Below are 24411 nucleotides of genomic sequence, written 5' to 3' on the forward strand. Positions count from 1 at the left end.
GCCGATTGGCCGACTGAGTCACCAAGGGACCCCATTAAGGAAGCTACTTAAAGGATTAAGTAAGCACAGGTGTAATGGCTTGGAGAGATTCATGGTAAAATCTAAAACCTTTTCATTGGAGGAATCAAATACACACAGAAAGTGCACACATCAGAAGTGCACAGCTCAGTATGTTGCAACCAGCACCTGGATCAAGAAACAAACACTCCCACCCCCCAGGAGGTTCTTTAACTTCATGAAATATTTGGGGAATCCAAGGCAGGTAGAGAGGGTGCTGGAGGCCACCTTCGCTTTTCTTCATTCTGGAATTTAGAAGATCCCCTTGCCTAGTCCTATGAAAACATTGCTTATAGTTCAAGAAGGAATGGAAGCTTAAAGAATTTGGTACACTCTGACACCCCTGTTTCACATGGTGTGTTGTCCCCACATACTCAGAGCCCTGATCAGCTAAATTCTGGCTCATTCTCCATTATAGTCAGATAACCAACAGTGATCTGTCCTTGAGGCATGTTTGGGATATAAAAGAGAAGGACCACACCAGACCAGACCAAACCAACACATGACCACAGAGTGAGGAGAGTTTTGAAAACATCAGCGAGCAGAAAGCAAAAAGGAACTTTTGAAAAGAAAATATAATTCCTAAACTAAACATTTCACCCAAAGACTGGAAGAGAGAGTCAAAACACAAAACCAAACCAAACCCTCCCAAGAGGTAGAACTACCTCACAAATGTGGAAAACGTAAAAGAAGAAAGGAGGCAGCAGAATTGTCTCAGAGAGGTTAGGAAACGGGGCCAGAGGACAGAGGGAGGAGAGGACATGTGAAGGATGAGGAGACCCTTGTGGGAAAATCCCTTAGGAGGGCATTAGCCTAGGCAGTGTGGGGCTCGGAAGAGGCCTTAGTCCACAGTCAGGGGAAATATGCCAACAGGTGGCAGAGGAAGTGTCTAGGGCAGAAGGGGCTGATGGGAAAAGGCCTCACTTCGCTTTCCTTAAATTCTCCCCATGGCACCTCTCTCAGAGGTAATCAGGACCTTGGGGGGAAGCCCAAGAGGAAGGGGTCTGCAGGTCCAGGGCCCAGGGAGAGAGGGGTGGTCTGGGATGCACCCAGGTGGGCTGCCCAGAAAGAGACTAAAGATGGGGCTGTGTGTCCAGCAAGGCTGGGCGTAAGCCCTGAGCACTGCGTTCTTCCCCACGTGCAAACCCAACGTGTCTCCATCACTTCCTTGGAGCCACGCTCTGAGAGTCAGTGTCTGGGCCCTGTTGCACTGTGTGCCCTAGTTGCTGGCAGCGGGCTGCCCGGGTCCTCACGCATCCTGGTAAATGGCGTTCTGGGCAGTGGGACACTTGGCTTCCCCAAATCATTGAGACAAATCATATCACCATAGACTCCTAAAGGAGGACACTGCCTTTCTCCTAATTAAATAAATTAGGAAGGAACTGAATAAAAAATTAGGGAAGTAGAGGAGGGAACTCTAAAAGGACGATTTAGAGAAATAGAAGGCATTCTGCCTCTGAGCTCAGTTCCAGTCCCTGGAGGGCAGCGGGCATCAGCTGAGCACCAGGTGGACAACCCAGGCAGCAGGATATGTGGCTGCTCTTGGTTCTCTTCCTTCCTGTCGTCCAAGGTGAGTGGGCTGGGTGCTTCAGGACATAGCACTTACAGAGTTGGGCGGGAAACAGACCGGCTCTCTCCTGGGGGAAATGGCAGGGACTTTAACTCATCCAGACCTTTTCTTGTTAAAGAAATTAAAAAAAATTTTTTTCCTGATAGGTTCTAAGTTAGGAGTTGGGGAAAGAAAGTAAAAATAAGTAATACGGTATTTGTCTTTAGGGTACTGTTTGCCATCCCTGGCAGACAGATGGATGGACAGATACTGGACGATGGATGGATGGATGGATGGGTAGATGAGAGACAGACGTAAACGTGCACAAATGTATACATACATACATGACGTCAATTCCTGAGGCACTTTGCAGGAGCTCAGAAGCTCAGGCTCCAGCTGAGACCCACTCAGTCAAGGTGGGGCTCAGGCATCTGGATCATTTAAAAGCCTGTGCAGTGATCTTGACTTGTAGCTCGAGTTGAGACCTTCTCTTCTGAAGAGGGATAGAGGGAGGAGGACCGGCAGAAACGCAGGGTGTGACAGGCTCTCTGAAGACTTGTTCAGTCCCGCACATCAGGCTTCCTGAGTCTCTGCTCTGGATGACAACGACCAGATGGTTGTCTAGTGTCATAAGCACAAGCTCTGAGACTTACTGAGGGTTGTAACCAGGAGGGAAGACCAGAGGTGAGAAGGTGTCTATTTCTGGGCTGGATGACAGTCAAATCCTTGGAGGCAGTTTCCCGAGGCTCAGAGAAGACAGGAGCTAGTAAGGTAGGACCATCTGACCCCCCAACTCTGTTCCTTCTCCTCCTTCGCAATCTCTTAGCTTGGAGCAGGATGCAGGCAGTGTCTCTTCTGGGAAGGAGGACATTATGGGAAATAGAATGACCCCATGGACTCATCCATGGACTTCTTCTTCATGATTATGTGTAAAAGGAAAACACTCTGAGGGAGAGATACGCATGTACAACACTTATTGGGAAAACTTGCATGTTATTATTTTCTGGACTTGGAAGTTCATAAAAGACTTACAAATGCTTATGAGTCATAAGAGCAAAATACCAGAGACCGAGGGGCTTGAACTAGAGAAATTTCTTGTCTCACAGTTTGAAGGCCAGAGAGTCCAAGATCAAGGTGCAGGCTGATTTCAGTTCGCGATGAAAGTCCTCTTTCTGGTTTTCAGGCAGCCACCTTCTCACGGTGACCTCCACCTTGTGTTTAGGGAAGGAGAGACAGGGAGAGTGAGAGACAGAGACAGAGACACAGAGAAAGAAAGACAGAGAGGCTCTCTGGTGTCTTTTCTCATGAGAGCACTGGTCCCATCCTGAGATCCCCATCATGACCTCCTCTAGCCCTAATGCCCTCCCAAAGCCCCAGCTTCACACACCATCCCGTTAGAGCTTGGGACACCAACACAGGAATTGTGGGGCAACACAAACATCCAGTCCTCAACAATATAGGGACAGAATTGATCAAGGGGCGGAGAGCGTAAGCTCATCTGTTGATGTTGATATCACTACCGCCCCTCCTAAGTCCTCTTCTGCATCCCTGAGCAAAGCCTGGGAATTGCCTTCCCTCCAGGATCACCTTCCTTATATGGGCTGGAGTTTGTCCCTGGAAGCACTTGCCAGAAATCTGGAAGGCGGGAGAGCAGTCTTACTGACACGGACAGCTGATGTGTGAAGTGAGAAATCTATAGACAGGATGTAGATTAGTGGTCGTCAAAGGCTTCAGGGAAGAGGGAATGGGGAACAATAAGGGGTACAGGGTTTCTTGGCACAACTTTGTGAATACCCTAAAAACCACTGAGGTATACACTTCAAATTCATGATAAGCGCATTATATCTGAATTTGTACAGTCAACAAAAGTAAGTTCTTTGCCTTTCACACCCTTTAGTTCTTTTCAGAAAGGAAGAAAATTGTCTCTGTCCTTAACTCGGCAAATTGGAAAAAGAGCCCAAGTGGTAATCTGGAGGAGAGAAGAGGAATAAAATTATCCACATGAGAAATTAATGATTGAGGAAATAAAAACAGTAACACAAATTCATCTCAAAACTGGTTTAATGTGTAAAAATGTGCAGGAAGAGTAGAAACAGAAGGACGACAGCCTGCAGCAGGTATAATCCACAAAAATCACACAGCACCTGTGGTCAGAGCATGTAATTGAAACGGATATGACCATTTTAATTATAAAGGATACATTCTAAATGGAGGACTTTAGGCTAACACATACTGCATGGAATAGATAAACTCTCTGGGAAAAAAGAACCAAAACTTTAGAAGAATTTCAAGAATTATCAAAGCACTTGAATAGTCAATATTTAGGGGAAAACGATTTCCAGTCATCAAAGTATTTGTCCCAATCAAGAATTTGCCAGAGAGTTTTGTAGCTATTTCTTGGGATTTTAAAGATACAGAAATTCCTTTGCTCTGTTTCTGTGCTGGTCACCAGTGTTTTCAAGTTGAGGGGTTTCACACAAAATCCAGATTCCTGGCTACTCTAGAAAAATGAAAAGGTTTGAAACCACAGAGCCCACATCTCGCACGAGGACAGTGGGCTGAAGTGGACTGGGGCCATGCCTTCGCTTGGGTCATTTGCTTCCAGATGACATTGACCACAGGGAGGGGGGAGGGGTGGATTATGGAAAGCTGTCATTGCTCCGTAGGGACATTCTTGTTTCTCTGAGGGGTAGAGTTGTGCTCTTAGGTGATTTCCGTGGTGGCTTTGTCCCGTGGAGTTTTGAAGGACAAAGGTCTGTCTTGTGGAAGGTGTATTCCCTCTTTGACTGTCACTCAACTCATCAGGCACTTGGGTTTCTTGGGGCTACTTGTGATGTAGGAGGCTGTGGCTCTGCCCTCAGGGGGTAGGGTGTGGTGTGACAAGCACACTGGCTTCTCTTTCCAGGCTCATCTGCTCTCAGAGCAGTGTCCAGTGCAGTGAGTGGCCCACTGCGGGGCTCACTGACCGTACAGTGTCGCTATGAACCCGGGTGGGAGACCTACCATAAGTGGTGGTGTCAAGGAGCCAAGTGGAGTGACTGCCATATCCTCGTTCAAACCGATGGATCAGAGCGGGAAGCGAAGGGTGACCGAGTGTCCATCAAGGACAACTGGAAATCGCGCACATTCACCGTGACCATGGAGGACCTCAGGTGGGACAGTGCAGACACTTACTGGTGTGGGATCGAGAAGTCTGGAACGGACCTTGGGGTCGAAGTTAAAGTAACCATTGACCCAGGTAAGAGTGTGTGTGTGTGTGTGTGTGTACATGTGTCTTCAGGACCTGCTCTGTGATGCTCCCTGAGGTTCCTCTCCAGTGACTTGTGTCACTTGGTGTGAACTGTCACACAAAGTGGTTGAGTCCTGAATTCTTCTAGGACCCCAAAGTACCTCTTGAGTTGGGAGGGAGAGGGCTTCTCCTCGATGCTCCCATGGGTCCTTCCACCTCCTCCAGGATGGGAGCCAACCTCTCAGGGCAGGTGTTTCTCTGCACAGCCCAGTGCCTGAGTCTGTTGTCCATGGAGATGCAAGTGATGGTCCCAGTTTCAGTCCTTGGGCCAAAGGGACCTTCTTCCTCAGGATCAGAGACCCCAATTCTTGCTAATGCTTTCCTGGACCTCTGGTGCCCTCGTGTCCCTGCTCATTCTGGAGTTTGTGGCAGACTTCATAATGGCTATTCCCACCCCCTGTTCCATAGTCCGGTCTCAGAGGGAAGAGGCCCAGCACAGTTGGGGTGCTGTGGTTGAGTCCTAAGGTCTGGAAAGGCCTTCCTAGTCAAAGGACTATTTAAAATCTATCAAAGACTTGTCTACATCTGTGGTATGATGACATGATTTTTCTCCTTAACTCTATTTTTTTTTTAAAGATTTTATTTATTTATTTGACAGAGAGAGATCACAAGTAGATGGAGAGGCAGGCAGAGAGAGAGAGAGAGGGAAGCAGGCTCCCTGCTGAGCAGAGAGCCCGATGCGGGCCTAGATCCCAGGACCCTGAGATCATGACCTGAGCCGAAGGCTGCGGCTTAACCCACTGAGCCACCCAGGCGCCCTCTCCTTAACTCTATTAATGTGGCATATTATACATACTGATTTTCTCTCATTCAAACAATTTTGCATTCTTGGGTTAAACCCAACTTGTTAATGGTGTATTATCTTGCTTAAGTCTCTCGATTCAGTTTGCTGATTTTGTGTTGCGAACTTTGAGATTTACATCGAAGACTGACTTTGTTGTGTATAACTTTTCTTTTCTGCAGCGCCCTTGTCAGATTTTGTCATCAAGAGCATGCTAGTCTCATTAAATGGATTTGGGACTGCCTCTTCCTTTCCTACGTCCTGGAATTTTTGTTTAGGACAGACACTGTTACTTCCTTAAATATTTAGCAGATACCCAACAGGAAGCTCTAAGGGTCTGGAGGTTTCTTTTGGAGATGTTTCATTCATTCGTTCATTCATTCACTCATTCATTCACTTATTTATTTTAAGTAAGCCCCACACCCAAGGTGGAAGTTGAACTCCCGACCTCGAGATTAAGAGTCACTCGCTCTGCCCACTGAGTCAGCCAGGGGTTCCTTGGAGTGGTTTTTAATAACAGATTTGATTCTTTGAAATAGCTACAAGAGGATTCAGGTTTTCTATTTCCTTTTGTAAATATCTTTTAGGATATCACACTATTTTTGCCAGAAATGGTTTACTCCCCCTAAAATTTCAAATTTATTGGCATACAATTGTTTAGATATCCTTTTATTATCCTATCTCCTTATTGCTTTTCCTTCTTTTTACTATGCCCGGGATATTGTGTGATGTTCCTGTTTTGATTATTGATTATTCAGACCTCTCCTTTCATCACAAATATCCTGCGAGGGTTTTGCTGCGTTGAAAAGCCCATTGTTGGGTTTTTTGATCTTCTCTATTTTATATTTGCTCTCTAATTCATTAACTTTTTCTTTTCCTCATCGTTTCCTTTCTCCTCCTTCCATCTGCAAGTGACCGTGCAGTGTCACTACGGCCCGGGTTGGGAGACCTTCGTGAACTCATGGTGTCCGGACACGGATTTGAACAGCTGCCGCATCCTTGTTCAAACCACCGGACCTGAGCTGAGGAAGAACCAGCTGTCCATCAATCAGAAGAAGCGCACGTTCTCCATGACCATTTGGGGCGAGTGAAACAAGTTTTGCGAACAATCAGCTGTTGTTCTGACGAGCTGCCGCCCAGGCATTTTATAATAAGGCAACCCTGCTCACCCCTGAACTCTAGAGTTTAGAAAAGGCTCTAATCTTAGAACTCCTCCATAAGTTCCCTTTTTGCTTTACTTGATGCACATTTCAAAATAACCACTTGGAGTTGAGCCCAGGAAAAATCAGTGACCTCTGTCTGGTCTACGGTGTAAGTAAGAGGACCTGGCACTCTGCTCTGGGGCTCCTGCTCCTCCGTGGTCTGGGATGGAGGACCGACCTTCCCAGGCTCACTGGGTGCCTCTCCCCTACAGTTGTAAGCAATAAACGTTTTGACTCTCTTTCCTTTGTGTGGTTGTATTGAAACTGTGCCTTCCATTAAAATGACCCTGGGTGTTTATGTCCCCAATGCCACTTCCAGTCAGCGACGGGAGAAGAATTAGGCACAAACAAGTCAGCTGCAAGAGATTGGGAGCAGGGGACCACAGTCAAAAAGGACGGCTGCCACGAGCACCTCCACAGTCTCACTTTTATTAGATAGAAACAATAGCCAACAGAAGGACCGATGAAGGTCAAACGTTAGTCACGTCTTGAGGACGAGTGAGGAGGAGGACAAAGTTCATAGTTAACCAAGCACATTCAAAGGACTCATCTAGCTAACCATGGGTGCTTCTCGGAAGAGAAAGGAGCGATCACGGAAAAGGGAAGCAGGTGGTTTTCGTTCCACCCTGAGCTGACCGGGCGTTCCCGGTGCTCGGCTTCCCTGAAGCAGGCGGCGTTCCGCCCTGGGCGGGCCGGGCGTTCCCGGCTGCCGGGCTTCTGTGAAGGGGCGGTGTTCTGCCCTGAGCGAGCCGGGCATCCCCAGCTGCCCAGCTTCAGGGTCGTATATCGTCCTTCTCCCCAAAAGCCTTTTGCCAGTATATGTATTTCTTAAGGCCATATCTACATGTGCTTGGCAGCTAGTAAAATCCTCCAGGGGTTACAGTTTAAGTGACAAATTGTTCCGAGGGGCAGCAGCACCCAAAGTGGGAGGCTGGCTGTGGAGGGAGCTCCCTGCACACCCATGTGGGTGGCGTTTGCCTCCCATTCAGCAGGTTATTCAGCTTGTTCTCAATTCAGTACACCAGCTCCATCTTCTACACACACCGTGGAGGAACTCAGGCGTTGGATGCACACACATCCCGGTGTGGGATTAGGAGACCAGAGCTGACTGTGTGTCCAAGTGAACCTGACCGTTGACCCAGGGAAACATTCTTTCATGCACCACTTGCCGTCTCCTTGGCAAGAGGGAGCTAGTGAAATACTGAGCAGATTTGTGAACTTTTATATTTATTTGTGGATTTTTTAAAAGATTTTTTAAAAATTTATTTCACACACAGAGAGAGATCACAAGTAGGCAGAGAGGCAGGCAGAGAGAGAGGGGGAAGCAGGCTCCCCGCTGAGCAGAGAGCCCGATGCAGGGCTCGATCCCAGTACCTTGAGCTCATAACCTGAGCCGAAGGCAGAGGTTTAACCCACTGAGCCACCCAGGCGCCTCTGTGGATTCTTGTTTTTGTTTTTATTTTATATATTTTTAAATTTTATTTTATTTCTTCAGTGTTCCAAGACTCATTGTTTATGCAGCACATCCAGTGCTCCATGCAATAGGTGCCTTTTTTAGGAAAGGAAATTTAAAAAGTACACAGAATGTGAAGTAAAGTGGTATCGTCTGTCTTCTACCCTCGTCCCCTACCCAAAGGTAAGGTCTGGAACCACAGTGTGTGTGTGTGTGTGTGTGTGTGTGTGTGTGTGTGTGTGTGTATGATGTGGAGAAATTCTATGCATCTAAATCATATATAGTGTATTTATTTTTCCCTCCCTCAAAGAAAAATATCACATTTTGTTCTGCAGTTTACCTGTTTTCACTCAATGTATTTTGAAAATCATTCCTTAACAGTATCTACAGATATTTGTTTTTAATGGCTTCACTGCATTCCATGCTATCTACATATCACGATTTGTTTAATTTTTTTCACTCCTGATGGCCATTTCTATTGTTGTGGGTTTTTTTGCAACTACATGCAATTGTGGAACAAATCTCTTGTGTATGTGGCTTGATATACATTTATGGCTATGCCTGTTGGGTATCTTCCTACAAAAAAAAATAGCTGCATTATTGGCTGGTGCATTTTTCCAATTTTCATGAATATTTTCAAAAAGGTTGTAAACTTTTCTGCCCTTGTCTGAATCTGTTAATGGTCAGCCCCCACCCTCAACATTGGGTGTCTCAAGTTTTTGTCTTTATACTCTGATTGGCAGACTTGGCATGTTGATAGCACGTGACCTGGGCTCCCAGGCAGAGAAGAGCGCTGTAGGGGATGGAGGTGAAGGAGAGGGGGGAGAAGGAGTAGTGATAGGCACCAAGCAGAGAGCCAGCAGGTAGGTGATGCTGGGTGGGCTGAGAGCCAACAGGACACCTGCCCTCAGGGTAGGGGAGGTTCCAGTTTGCAGACCCTCCCAGCCACCTTCCTCCCCACACTGTCTTTGGCAAGTACCAACTTTATCCAAAAGGGGAGTAGCACCTTCAAAAGCTTATAGGTGGTAAGGAAAGAGAAGAATACTAGCACAAAGCTAATACAGAGCATATATCCTGAGCGGAAATGCCCAAAGAGACATAGGAAAACTGCTCATATAAACAGCTCTCTTCAGTCTCAAGGAAATGACAGAGAACGGGATGAATCTAGAAATGTAAAGAGACAGCAGTAAAAATAGGGCGACGAGAAGTAGGCAGATAGAGAAGGAGCAGAAGAGCAAGACAGGGCTTAGCTGGGAAGAAACAGCAAGGGGAAGGAACCACAAGACTCAATGATTAAGCATGTCTGCACACACAGATGTGGTTTCTTTTGGAAAGTTCATGAAGGGGCATTTAAGTGAACACAATATAAAAAGTGTGGAGAGGCAGAAAAGTAGGTACAGGAGACCGGGAGGTGATTCCACAAATGTACGCTGGCTGTGTTCTTGGAGGATTGAGAAGCCAAATGTAAACAATTGAATTAGAAACTAACCAGAAATAAGGAGATCTTTCAGGCTGTAACTGAGAACCCACACGGTGACCCAGGAAAGGACTCTTCAGATGGCCCACACCCAAAATATTATAAAGTTACGGCACCTGGAGGATAAAGACAGAATCATATGGGCTGGTACCAGAAATGGAGAGCGGATTAGATCATAAAGGAAAGAGCTCGTTGTGTGTGACACAAATAGGCTAACCTCAGACGTGATAACCACATCCCATCCCAGAATACAGTGAAGGAAAATTTACATGCTCTGAGCAAATGAGAGAATATCCTGGAAACAAACAGTCTCAGGCATGCAAGGCCTTAAGAAATACAGCACCCGTGACCCGTTTAAAAATAGAAAATCTACATTATGATGAAATTTTGCCTACAAAGGGATAAATTAAATTGTGAAAAAATAGAAGCTGGGGTCAGCAACGATTTCATTTAAAATAAGAACCCCCCCCCCCAAGCAATGGTGGGAAGTATTAAAGAAGAGAGCAGAAATATCTGGGTGCGAAGAACACTGTACTGACAAAATCAGCAGAGGGAAGAAGAGGATGGACAAAACGTGAGATGCAAAATCTTCCTCTTTTAAGGCACGGGGTCAATAGATAGTTTAAATGTGTTGTTAGAAGGAAGATGTAATGGGGGGAGGGATGGTGTCTAGAAAAATTTCAGAGGGCATCCCAGTGGGGGGTCGCCAGGCGTGGATGTCAGGGTCGGAGCAGGCTGAGGAAGCCCTTCCCACTCGGGCTCAGCCCAGGCCGGGGCAGCAGAACCTGAGAGAGGTGAGAAGGGTATCCACGTGGGAGACAGGTCGGTGTAGGACATCAAAGCCCAAGGAGGGTGAGGTGCTGACGCATGACCCTGGAAAGAACTCAGATGGTTTCAAATGCTTGTCAATGGCCCCCTACTGGAAGTGTGCAGGGAGGAACACAGTCTGTCACGAGCACGCATCCCCAGCTCCACTCAGCTCCTTGCATCTAGACCAGCCCTCTTGTCTCCACCACGCAAAGCCAGTGATGCCAGTTTCCAGAAAACACTCTGAGCTCCTCAGTGCTGCATTTGCAGGCAGGGAGGCCATGCTCAGAATCTGAGCCCTGGCCTGGCTTCCGCCCTCCTGGCACTTTGAGGAGAGCTGGCACTGGTCCAGGACTCTGCCGAAGGAGAAATTCAGCCACAGAGGCACATACGGGCCATGTGATAAAACACACACAGGAGGGATGTGGGAAACACAACGCTGGACAAGAGAGAAGCTTGTGATGTACTTTATTCTTTCTCAAACTTATTTTTAAGTACTCTAGTTTCGTCACCTTTCCGTGTAAATGTTAGAGTAAGCTTGTCTTTCTCTACCAAGACAATCTTGCTGGGATTTTGATAGGAATCATGTTAAACTTACAGATCGATATTGGGAGAACTGACATCTCTCCTGTGTTGATAATGTGGTACCTCTCGCAATTTGTTTAAATAGTCCTTGTCTTCGGCCACCAGAGTCTTGTAAATTTCAGTACACGGATGCCGCATATATTCCGTTAGATCTGCAACCCGTGTTTCTTTTTCTTGTCCAGCAGCTGTGACTAGCACCGTGTGTTTCAATTCAGTTTCTACAAGCTCCTTGCTAGTATAGAAATAGGACTGTGTGTGTGCATACACGTATGTGTGTGTACACGTATATATACGTACATGTATGTGTGTGTATACGTATGTGCATGTACACGTTTGTGTCTGTATGTGTATGTGCGTCTCTATTGATCTTTTTTCCTGTAGCTCATTAAACTCATTTTTTAGTTCTAGCAGCTGGTATTTGTGTGTGTGTGTGTGTGAAATCCTTAGGATTTTCTACATAATTATGTTATCCGCACAAAGGGACAATTTTATTTCTTTCTAGTCTGTGAGCTTTCATAGTGTTCTAGAAGCCCTAGGGAGCAGCTGGAAGGTCTTAGACACTCCCGTGGCCACGCAGAAATGCTGTTCTCTAGCATTTCTGCTTTTTTTTTTTTTTTAAAGATTTTATTTATTTATTTGACAGAGATCACAAGTGGGCAGAGAGACGGGCAAAGAGAGAGGGGGAAGCAGGCTACCCACTGAGCAGAGAGCCCCAATGGCTTGATTCCAGGACCCTGACATCATGACCTGAGTCAAAGGCAGAGGCTTAACCCACTGAGCCACCCAGGCGCCCCGCATTTCTGTTTTTTAAAAGAGAAACCAGAAGTGAAATTTTTTGTGTTTTCCTGTTGGCAACAAACTCCATTTAAAAAAATAATATTGTGACCCCAAACAAAACATTTCACAAGTTCATGCGATTGATGGGTATAGTCTGTGACCTGTGAGTACAGCAGAGAAATGGCGGGACGTCGTTGCGTCTGCCTAGTGTTTACACCTGGGGCCATATGGAGCCCAGCAGGCTTGGGAACTGACCTTTCAAGTACACAGATGGGCTCGCAGGGATGCCGTGTGGACGAGCCCCAGGCTGGCTCTGGGGCAGATCCAAGTCTGTTCCCAGGCCTTACGACTGGGGCCGGGAGCCTGAGCCCTTCTGGGCTCCTCGTTTTTTAATGTGACATGAAGACACTAGATTAATATTCTTCCAGAGGCATCTGGGTGGGGGGCATAGTCGGTTGGGCATCTGACTCATGGTTTTGGCTCAGGTCATGATCTCAGGGTCCTGGGCTAGAGACCCACATGGGACCCCCCCACTCACTGGAGAGTCTCCTTCTCCTATCCCTCCCTCTCTGCTGCTCTGTCCCTCTGCTCTGCCCTTGAGGGTTCTCTTTCTCTCAAATAAATAAATCTTAAAAAAAAATTCTTCCATGTGGCAGTTCCAACATGGGGCTGCAAATTTCTTGACACTCCTTTTATTAAGAGTTGGGGGTATGTCCCCACCCCTTGCGCCTGGATGGGCTGTGGCTGCTGCAAGACAGAAGCCCAGAGCAGCGCTGCCCCAACTTTTTTCCATGATTATCTTCTAAGGAGACTGTTTACTCATTTTCTCTTCCTAGAAATGCCCCCCCAAGCTATGACATTTTAGTACTAAAGATATGCTGTATATGTCCATGTTCTACTGATCTGTCCATCAATCGATCCATCTACCGATCGATCATCTATGTTTTGTACATGAAAAGAGTAGCATTGTTTTCACTGTCCAAGAAGCAATGTTCGTCCCCGTCAGAAGGCCCGGATGGAGCCTTGGTGAGAGTGACCCTGTGTGATGTCCGAGGACAGGCCAGGAGGAATCCCTTAGCTCCTTGCTCAGTCTCTAGAAATGCTGGCTCTGGGGATTGTCCCACTCAGAACCTGACGGCCACATGGAAAGTCTACCTGTAGGGACTCAGGTCCACAGTCAGGACGGGGCTCCGTGTTGGGTCACCCTGGCTCCTGTTCCAGACACACGGGCAAAGAAGCTTCTGGATGACAGTGGCACCCAGCCATGTGAGTCACCCCGCCAGCATTATGTCATCCCAGTTGAGGCGCCAGACATGATGGAGCAGAGACAGGCTGTCCCCTCTCAACCCATTTGAATTCCTGACTGCGGAATCTGTGACATGACAAAGTGATCGCTGTTTTATGCCACAAGGAAAATCTAAGTATGGATCACAGAACCATTTGGCTCTGTCCATTCTAGGGTCGGGCAAGACGGTAAAGAGGAAGGTGCTGCCTCTGCCGTGGGCACGGAGGGCTGTGGGGAGGCTGCTGGCTGCTGCAAAGAGCCCCTCTGGGACTCAGCCCTGCAAAGGGGACAGTGGCCGGGAGCTCCCACATGGTAAGACACAGGTTGCTGGGCTTTGAGGTCTCACCATTTCCTGACTGGCGACCCAGAACAGTGTGGGTGCAGTTGTAGGCGTGTGGCTGAGGTGTTCCCCACCAGAAGCCACCTGCTGCGACAGAATGTCCCACCCCCAACCTGACACACCCGCTTTGGCAATGCCCCAGTGTTTTATTGGGAAGAAATATGTATACCTTTGAAAATTAGAAAAGGAAAAGACTTGCATTATTTTTATGTGAGTGGGAGGAAGTTAAACAGGAAGGGACCAGCATTCTGTCTTGCCCTTGCTCTGCTGAGGAGTCGGGGAGGGTGGGCAGGGCAAAGTTCAGGTGAAACCCAGGAGGAAGTGATGGTGGTCTGAGCTGACTGGGGATGGACAGCATCACAGGCATGAAGCAGACAGATCTGAGCCCTCATTTGTCCCGTCTGGATGGAGACATCCAGACTGTCCCTGGAGCTCTGCACCTAAAGGACCAGAGAGGCTAAGGGACAAAGGGAGGGACAGAAATGAACTGCTCTTGTGACCACCGGGTGAGTCCCCTGTCCTTGGAGGCCACCAATATAGATAGAGGGACACATGGCTATATACATTGTTTCAAAGTTCCTCCCCACAAAACACTTAACTACTTACGCAGGGAAAAAGTAACTTCACTTAGTTTTGACCAATTTATAGTCATATATCCACATCCCTATTAAGATCTTGACTGCAGTGACAGTAAACCAAGCATTCCTCATTCACTGCGCACCTAGCTTGTGAAGGCTTTCAATATGTGAGGTATATATATATATGTGTGTATATATATATATACCATGATACTCTTTTTTAAAAATTCAGAAAACAAAGGGCACCTGGGTGGCTCAGACAGTTAAGCATTGGGCACCTCCTTTCAGTTCAGGTCATGGTCTCAAAGTCATGAAATCCGGACCTGCATCAGGCTCCACGCTGGGCATGGAGTCTGCCTGGAATTCTCACCCTCCTTCTGTCCTTCCCCCTCCAGCTCGCATGCTCTCTCTCTCTCTCTAATAAAAAAAGAAAGAACACAAACACAGAAAATAACTTCAAACCCAAGTCCCTATACTTTTCTTTATCCACTCCTGGCCATCAATAAAATTTCCCATCTATAGGAGGGGAACCCTCACTGGGAACTCTTGGAGGGGATTAAAAGGTATCATCCAGGTCTCTCCCTTCTATTGTCTCCCACCTCCCAGTTGCTGGACACGTTGTGACTCTAGTGTTGGATTTAGACTCACTTCGGACCCTCTAGTATGGACGGGTCTTTCACATATAAAAGACTGAAATAGCGTCCCAGTGAAATAATCTCAAAGGACCCCAGGAAAAGCCATAGATTTAATAGCAAAGGTATGGAGCGAACAGATGGGATGTGGGTCGGAGATGGTCCAACCCCTCTTCCATCTGATGTTCGGGCGACTCTAACTCCAGGAGGCACCGAAGGGGCAGCAGGTGGGATCTGCAGGACTCTGCACACCTGGCCTTCAGGGGTCTCTGGCCACGTGCAACCCCCTCAAGCTTTTTGGTTTAATTCTGGTTTTTATAGTGACTGGTTGGTTGGGAATTTTAAAACCCATCATTGGCCAGAGTCCTGCATGCTGCAATGGTCCATCATCTTTGGCAGAGCCCCTCCAGGGTCACAAGGCAAAGAGGCAGCAGGCGGGTCCACACAGGAGGCTTCTTGGCTGCTACAGAGGAGGCCATCTTCCCCGACCTGTGCGGAGCAGGGAGGCAGCCAGAGCTTATGCCTGAGGTCAGGACGAGAGGAGTCCCCACCTAACGGGGATCAGATCTGTCTTGGAGCTGCAACACTGCCCGATCCCTGCTCAGAGGTCAGAGGGTGCAGGAGTGTCAGCATCATGGGAGCTGTGGTTCTCCTGTTCAGGCTGACTCTATTCTCTCCTGGGTCCCTCTGACCGTGGCTCAGCCCCACCAGAGTCCCAAGCCTGGGCACCTTCACAAAGGTCAAGAGCACAAAGTGAAGGTTGCACAGCAGGGCCCTGTGCAGGGAACAGGGTGACAGCAGTGAGCTCCCTCTTCAGGGACAACCCCAACCCCTTCCTCCCTGACCTGACGCCTGAGCCCAGACCTGCAGGACAAGCAAGCCTTGGTCCCTGCTCGGAAGCCCCTCTGAGGGCACAGCCATGTTGCCCAACTAAGGATAAGTCTTTGGGGTCTCCCTGCAGGCTTAGCCTGGGGTCAGCACCTTTGCCCCTGGTTTCTTTCTTTTTAAAAAATTATTATTATTTTTTATAAACATATAATGTATTATTAGCCCCTGGGGTACAAGTCTGTGAATGACCAGGTTACACACTTCACAGCACTCACCATAGCACATACCCTCCCCAATGTCCATAACCCACCACCTGCTCCCTACACCCCTCCCCCTGGCTACCCTCAGTTTATTTTGTGAGATTGAGTCTCTTATGGTTTGTCTCCCTCCCAATCCCTTCTTGTTTCATTTATTCTTTTCCTACCCCCCAAACCCCCCACGTTGCATCTCCACTTCCTCATATCAGGGAGATCATATGATAGTTGTCTTTCTCCGACTGACTTATTTTGCTAAGCATAATATCCTCTAGTTCCATCCACATCGTCGCAAATGACAAGATTTCATTTCTTTTGATGGCTGCATAGTATTCCATTGTGTATATTACCACATCTTCTTTATCCATTCATCTGTTGATGGACATCTAGGTTCTTTCCATAGTTTGGCTATTGTAGACATTGATGCTATAAACCTTCAGGTGCACGTGCCCCTTTGGATCACTATGTTTGTATCTTTAGAGTAAATACCCAGTAGTGCAATTGCTGGGTTGTAGGGTAGCTCTATTTTCAACTTTTTGAGGAACCTCCATGCTGTTTTCCAGAGTGGTTGCACCAGCTTGCATTCCCACCAACAGTGTAGGAGGGTTTCCCTTTCTCCGCATCCTCGCCAGCATCCGTCATTTCCTGACTTGTTAATTTTAGTCATTCTGACTGGGGTGAGGTGCTATCTCATTGTGGTTTTGATTTGTATTTCCCTGATGCCGAGTGACGTGGAGCACTTTTTCAGGTACCTCTTGGCCATCTGGATGTCTTCTTTGCAGAAATGTCTTTTCATGTCCTCTGCCCATTTCTTGATTGGATTATTTGTTCTTTGGGTGTTGAGTTTGATAAGCTCTTTATGGATTTTGGATACTAGCCCTTTATCTGATATGTCAGTTTGCAAATATCTTCTCCCATTCTTTCAGTTGTCTTTTGGTTTTGTTAACTGTTTCCTTTGCTGTGCAAAAGCTTTTGATCTTGATGAAATCCCAATAGTTCATTTTTGCCCTTGCTTCCCTTGCCTTTGGCGATATTCCTAGGAAGAAGTTGCTGGGGCTGAGGTCGAAGAGGTTGCTGCCTGTGTTCTCCTCAAGGATTTTGATGGATTCCTTTCTCACATTGAGGTCCTTCATCCATTTTGAGTCTATTTTTGTGTGTGGTGTAAGTAAATGGTCCACTTTCATTCTTCTGCATGTGGCTGTCCAATTTTCCCAACACCATTTGTTAAAGAGGCTGTCTTTTTTCCATTGGACATTCTTTCTTGCTTTGTTAAAGATTAGTTGACCATAGAGTTGAGGGTCTATTTCTGGGCTCTCTATTCTGTTCCATTGATCTATGTGTCTGTTTTTGTGCCAGTACCATACTGTCTTGATGATGACAGCTTTGTAATAGAGCTTGAAATCCGGTATTGTGATGCCACCAACTTTGGCTTTCTTTTTCAATATTCCTCTGGCTATTTGAGGTCTTTTCTGGTTCCATACAAATTTTGGGATTATTTGTTTCATTTCTTTGAAAAAAATGGGTGAGGTTTTGATAGGGATTACATTAAATGTGTAGATTGCTTTAGGTAGCATAGACATTTTCACAATATTTGTTCTTCCAATCCAGGAGCATGGAACATTTTTCCATTTCTTTGTGTCTTCCTTAATTTATCCCATGAGTACTTCATAGTTTTCTGAGTATAAATTATTTGCCTCTTTGGTTAGGTTTATTCCTAGGTACCTTATGGTTTTGGGTGCAATTGTAAATGGGATTGACTCCTTAATTTCTCCTTCTTCTGTTTTGTTGTTGGTGTAAAGAAATGCAACTGAAGTGTCAGGATATAAAATCAATGCACAGAAATCAGTTGCATTTCTCTACACCAACAACAAGACAGAAGAAAGAGAAATTAAGGAGTCCATCCCATTTACAATTGCACCCAAAACTATAAGATACCTAGGAATAAACCTAACCAAAGAGACTAAGAATCTATACTCAGAAAACTATAAAGTACTCATGAAAGAAATTGAGGAAGACACAAAGAAATGGAAAAATGTTCCATGCTCCTGGATTGGAAGAATAAATATTGTGAAAATGTCTATGCTACCTAAAGCAATCTACACATTTAATGCAATTCCTATCAAAATACCATCCATTTTTTTCAAAGAAATGGAACAAATAATCCTAAAATTTGTATGGAACCAGAAAAGACCTCGAATAGCCAAAGGAATATTGAAAAAGAAAGCCAAAGTTGGTGGCATCACAATTCCGGACTTCAAGCTCTATTACAAAGCTGTCATCATCAAGACAGCATGGTACTGACACAAAAACAGACACATAGATCAATGGAACAGAATAGAGAGCCCAGAAATGGACCCTCAACTCTATGGTCAACTCATCTTCGACAAAGCAGGAAAGAATGTCCAATGGAAAAAAGACAGCCTCTTCAATAAATGGTGTTGGGAAAATTGGACAGCCACATGCAGAAAAACGAAATTGGATCATTTCCTTACACCACACACGAAAATAGACTCAAAATGGATGAAGGATCTCAATGTGAGAAAGGAATCCATCAAAATCCTCGAGGAGAACACAGGCAGCAACCTCTTCGACCTCAGCCGCAGCAACATCTTCCTAGGAACATCACCAAAGGCAAGGGAAGCAAGGGCAAAAATGAACTTTTGGGATTTTATCAAGATCAAAAGCTTTTGCACAGCAAAGGAAACAGTTTAAAAAACCAAAAGACAACTGACAGAATGGGAGAAGATATTTGCAAATGACATATCAGATAAAGGGCTAGTGTCCAAAATCTATAAAGAACTTAGCAAACTCAACACCCAAAGAACAAATAATCCAATCAAGAAATGGGCAGAGGACATGAACAGACATTTCTGCAAAGAAGACATCCAGATGGCCAACAGACACATGAAAAAGTGCTCCATATCACTCGGCATCAGGGAAATACAAATCAAAACCACCATGAGATATCACCTCACACCAGTCTGAATGGCTAAAATTAACAAGTCAGGAAATGACAGATGCTGGCGAGGATGCGGAGAAAGGGGAACCCTCCTACACTGTTGGTGGGAATGCAAGCTGGTGCAACCACTCTGGAAAACAGCATGGAGGTTCCTCAAAAAGTTGAAAATAGAGCTACCCTACAACCCAGCAATTGCACTGCTGGGTATTTACCCTAAAGATACAAACGTAGTGATCCGAAGGGGCACGTGCACCCGAAGGTTTATAGCAGCAATGTCTACAATAGCCAAACTATGGAAAGAACCTAGATGTCCATCTATAGACGAATGGATAAAGAAGATGTGGTATATATACACAATGGAATACTATGCAGCCATCAAAAGAAATGAAATCTTGCCATTTGCGACGACGTGGATGGAACTAGAGGGTATCATGCTTAGCGAAATAAGTCAATCGGAGAAAGACAACTATCATATGATCTCCCTGATATGAGGGAGAGGAGATGCAACATGGGGGGTCGAGGGGGTAGGAGAAGAGTAAATGAAACAAGATGGGATTGGGAGGGAGACAAACCATAAGTGACTCTTAATCTCACAAAACAAACTGAGGGTTGATGGGGGGAGGGGCTTGGGGGGGGTGGGGTTATGGATATTGGGGAGGGTATGTGCTATGGTGAGTGCTGTGAAACATGGACGGGACTGGAAGAGATTATGCTGAGTGAAATAAGTCAAGCAGAGAGAGTCAATTAACATATGGTTTCACTTATTTGTGGAGCATAACAAATAGCACGGAGGACAAGGGGAGATGGAGAGGAGAAGGGAGTTGAGGGAAATTGGAAGGGGAGGTGAACCATGAGAGACTATGGACTCTGAAAAACGATCTGAGAATTTTGAAGGGGTGGGGGGTGGGAGGTTAGGGGCACCAGGTGGTGGGTATTGTAGAGGGCACGGATTGCATGGAGCACTGGGTGTGGTGCAAAAATAATGAATACTGTTATGCTGAAAAAATAAAAAAATTAAAAAAAAAAGAAATGCAACTGATTTCTGTGCATTGATTTTATATCCTGACACTTTACTGAATTACTGTATAAGTTCTAGCAGATTTGGAGTAGAGTCTTTTGGGTTTTCCACATATAGTATCATATCATCTGCAAAGAGTGATAGTTTGGCTTCCTCTTTGCTGATTTGGATGCCTTTAATTTCCTTTTGTTGTCTGATTGCTAAGGCTAGGACTTCCGGTAATATGTTGAAGAGCAATGGTGATAATGGACATCCCTGCCATGTTCCTGACCTTAGCGGAAAAGGTCTCAGTTTTTCTCCATTGAGAATGATATTTGCAGTGGGTTTTTCATAGATGGCTTTGATAATATTGAGGTATGTGCCCTCTATCCCTACACTTTGAAAAGTTTTGATCAGGAAAGGATGCTGTACTTTTGTCAAATGCTTTTTCAGAATCTATTGAGAGTATCATATGGTTCTTGTTCTTTCTTTTATTAATGTATTGTATCACATTGATTGAGTTGCGGAAGTTGAACCAACCTTGCAACCCTAGAATAAATCCCACTTGGTCGTGGTGAATAATCCTTTTAATGTACTTTTGGATCCTATTGGCTAGTATTTTGGTGAGAATTTTCGCATCTGTGTTCATCAAAAATATTGGTCTGTAATTCTCTTTTTTGATGGGATCCTTGTTTGGTTTTGGGATCAAGGTGATGCTGGCCTCATAAAATGAGTTTGGAAGTTTTCCTTCCATTTCTATTTTTTGGAACAGTTTCAGGAGAATAGGAATTAATTCTTCTTTACATGTTGGGTAGAATTCCTCTGGGAAGCTGTCTGGCCCTGGGCTCTTGTTTGTTTGGAGATTTTTGATGATCTGCCCCTGATTTCATCCTGCTTTTTGGCTCCTCTCCCACAATTCCCCTCCACCTCACCTGCAGGTCAGCCAAGCTGAAGGGTTTGCCTTTGCCTGTCATTCTCATACTACTTGTGTCCTACCTTGTGTCAATTCTGCCCAAGTTTCCTTCTGTGATCTAATATTACCTCTTTGAAGCAGAGGAACATTCCCCCACCCCTGTCTACCTATTTATTAACCTTCAGGGCTCTCCAGGGAGGGGTCTCTCCCAGCTTTGCACCCCTCCATGGTAGCACGTATGGGGTGTATGCCCATACATCCTTTATAGTGGACGGGGTTCTAGATGGATGATGGGCCTTGCTTACATGTGTTGCCTTGGTGGTCCCTCTCGTATCCAAGAGTCTGGATCCCTCATCCTTGACCTCAAGTCTTCTTCCACAAGCAGGACCAGGACCCCCTGCAGGCCAGCCCTGCTCTGTCCTTCGTCCTGCCTTGAGCATGATGGGTCATGTGGATTTCACAGGTGGTTTTTTGGAGAGAGGGGCATTCTGCTTTGCCTTTCCTTAAAATATCCTTTAAGGCATTGTGTTCTTTTCCTAAGTTCCAATCTCTTTGGGGATGCTATCCCATCTTTCCACTCTACAGGCTTCTTCCTGTGCTGCTTGGTCTCCTAAAAATCCTACATCCTCCACTCCCCACTCAACAGAACAACTGGTCTCCAACAGTCACCAGCAGGACAGAAGCTCATCGTCAAGCGTGAGCCCAGTGCTTTCCTTGCTTAGAGGATTGACTGAACAAACTGTCTACAGGGGCCAGGTTTGAAGGAATAGGGCCCTGGAGAGGAAAAGAACTTGGGCTGGAGCTGGAAAGGAGCTGGTGGAGGGTGTTTCTGGGAGGCGGGACCCAGAGAGGGAATGCACCTTCACCCTGGTCTCTGATGGGGTGAAACTGAGATAGTGTGTTTGCCCTCTGATGAAAGAGCTAATTGGCTGTCTTTGGACGCTTCTTCGAGTGGGCGTTTCAGGTTGATGGCCCAGCCTCTCAGCCATGTTGGGAATGTGAGAAAGCAGGAATCCCAGCTTCCCCCTCCTTCCCAGCATTTCCCTAGCACTTAGGGAGGGCAGGGCTGGATCCATGGAACAGGTGCCCGCCTGTGTCCAGCTGTAGGCAGAATAACACCACCCCTCAGAGATGTCCTAACCCCCAGATCTGTGAATGTGTTAAGTTACATAGCCTAGCAAGGGGGAATTTCATGATGCAGATGGAGTTGATTGCCAACCAGCTGACCTTGAGATGGGGAGATTATCCTGGGTTACCGGGTGGGCCTTACGTCATCACCAGCATGTTTATAAGTATAAGGACAGGGGAGAGCCAGTGTCCCAGTAAGGTGGTGTGAGGAGGACTTGACCACCACTGCTGGCTATGAGGATGGGAGGGACCCCAAGCCAGGGGGTGATGGGTCTCTAGATGCTGGAAAAGACAAGGAAGGGCTTAACCCTTAGAGTGCCCAGAAGGAACCAACCCTGCCAGCACTTTGACTTTAGCCCAGGGAGACTTATTACAGACCTCGGATCTCCAGAACCATAAGGTCATAAAACTATTTGTCTTAAGCCACCAGGTTGGTGGTGATTTGTTCTAGAAGCCACAGGAAAAGAATACAGAGCATTTCCCTCTGGCATACTCGAGGCCGGAACCAACTACCTCTCTTTGAGGTTCTTGGGGGTTGGGAGGCAGATCAGAAGGAGACCAGAGCCTTCTCTCCTACAGCCCAGCTGAAGCACTTTGTTAGTTTCCTCATGGGGTGTGGGGAGTTCTTTAAGTGCTCAGAGGTATAAAGGATGGGGGTCAGTGCAGACCTTGCTGATTCTCCCCTCCCAGGAAACATCGGTGGGGCCAAGGGGGGGTTCCCTGGTAGATTGTCCCGAGGGGAGTGGTCACAGGGCAGCTGTGGAAAACCCCATCTTTTAATGTCCTGCTCACCTGCTGATGGGGTTCATTAGAGTCACGGGCTGGCTGCTGTTGGTGCCCTGGGTAAACGGAGGTGAGGAGTCCCAACTGGCTGGTGTGGTGCTTAGCACAGGCTTGGGAGAGTCTGTTGGATCCGGTTCTAAACACACAGAGCAGAGCAAGGTTGTGAGAGTGACAGCAGGTGGCTCCCATGGCCTTCTCCACTCCCCACCCCCAGGGTGGAGAAGCTTCCATCTTAGGGACATCGCTCAGGCACATTGGTCTGCTCTTGCATCTTTTTGGTTTCTCACCTGAAACCTGCAATTACGTCATTTGCAGGGAAACACCAGTTCACCACCGTGGGAGGTGTGTGGGGGTGGGGAGCTCTGCAGCAATTACATTCAGCTCAATCTCTGTGTCCTGTTTGGCATTGCTGAGCATGTCAGAGCCACATTCCCACCCCTGGAGCTTTCAATCAGCTCTTCTCTGAGTCTCAGCTTTGCCCGAAGCACTGTGACCCATGAGCTGACTGGCCCAGGGTCCCCTGTCTCCAGCAGTTGTCCAGAGCCTTGAGCCCCCGTTGTCCCCTCAGTCCTGCCCACCTCTCTGGGGCCTTTCTTCCTGCACCAGGCCTGCCAGCGAAGGCTTGTCTGGTTGGAGGGTCCAGTCTCTGGCCCCAGCTCCTCCTGCACTCCCGTACACATCCACCCACCTTTGTGGTCTTTTTCAGTTAATCTCTGGAACATTCTACACCAGCGTAGCTGTCCACTGCCCACATGCACACACCAGATTTGCGTATGCTAAGTGTGAGGAGACTAATGAGTAGCAGATGTATTTCCCATTTAGTCTGTGTGTCTGCATGTTGGGGACAAGACTGAGGGGTCCAGAAGTGGGGCTGTGTGGAGGGGGGCTCCAGCTGGACACCCTTTCGAGGCTTTTCTCCAGGGAGGCCCTAGTGCCTTTGGAGCAGCTGTGGGGGAGCCCAGAGTCCCCTCCAAGGCTCAGAAGCAGCCAGAGAGGGGGCCTCTGCACTCTGCTGGAGTCTGCCTTTCCTTCTCCCAGAAATGGGTTCAGAGTTCTTTGCTCATTTGTGCTTCTGTTGCCAGAGGAGAGAGGGGGAGAAGAAGGGGGCAGGGAGAGGGTCTCTTGTCCTGCAGCTGAGACCATCAAGATCACAACTTTCTAGCACCCACTTCTTCCTGCACACCTGACAAGGCCCCACTCAGTCTGGGGCTGCAAGGTGTGCTGTGACTAGGGAAAGAGGAGCTGCCTTCCCTGGACAAGTCTGTCCTAGCCGAGTGTCTGCTTCTCTGCTGCCTCTGGGGAGAGCAGGTGAAGACATGCAGAGATGTGGGGCTCGCTCTTTCTTCCAGTCTTTCCCAGACTCTTGGTGCCTCTAATGATGCTTGCACATGCACACACAGGCACACCCAAGGACATGTGTGGAGTCTCAGGCTTGTTTACAGACTCCTCTCCGTCCACTGGGGAAGAGAGAAGAGCAGTTTGACTCCTCTGCAGGTGGTACCAGGGTCCCCAAGCACAGAATAGAGTAGTGCCTACCTGGGTCGACAATCTCAGATAATTTGTACACCGGGTCAACTGTTCTCAGTCCCACACCAGTAGGTGTCTGTGTCATCTCGATGACGTTCCTCCAAGGTCATGGTGAATGTGCATTGACTGGGATTGTCCTGGATGGACGCTTGGCCATTCTTTACCAGTTTGTCTGTCCCGGTGGTTTTTATTAGGATTCTGCAGGAAAAT

General features: G+C 47.0%; 1 protein-coding gene across 1 annotated transcript; it reads left to right on the top strand.

The window, feature by feature from the left end:
• Window positions 1–1482: 1482 nt before the first annotated feature.
• On the top strand, window positions 1483–7173 carry LOC125086659 (CMRF35-like molecule 1). The gene is made up of 3 exons (XM_047706008.1): window positions 1483–1627; window positions 4512–4844; window positions 6589–7173. The coding sequence occupies exons 1-3, from the start codon at window positions 1588–1590 to the stop codon at window positions 6765–6767; spliced, it is 552 nt and encodes a 183-aa protein (XP_047561964.1). The 5' UTR covers window positions 1483–1587; the 3' UTR covers window positions 6768–7173.
• The last annotated feature ends 17238 nt before the right edge of the window (window positions 7174–24411 follow it).

The sequence above is a fragment of the Lutra lutra genome, chromosome 16 (assembly GCF_902655055.1).
Source record: "Lutra lutra chromosome 16, mLutLut1.2, whole genome shotgun sequence".
NCBI classification, from domain to species: Eukaryota; Metazoa; Chordata; class Mammalia; order Carnivora; family Mustelidae; genus Lutra; species Lutra lutra.

Excerpts from the sequence above, each read along its gene's own strand:
- LOC125086659 (XM_047706008.1), top strand. The coding sequence starts at position 1,588 with ATGTGGCTGCTCTTGGTTCTCTTCCTTCCTGTCGTCCAAG. Across the intron at positions 1,628-4,511 it reads CTTCCTTCCTGTCGTCCAAG|GCTCATCTGCTCTCAGAGCA; the intron begins GTGAGTGGGCTG and ends TTCTCTTTCCAG. Across the intron at positions 4,845-6,588 it reads TAAAGTAACCATTGACCCAG|TGACCGTGCAGTGTCACTAC; the intron begins GTAAGAGTGTGT and ends TCCATCTGCAAG.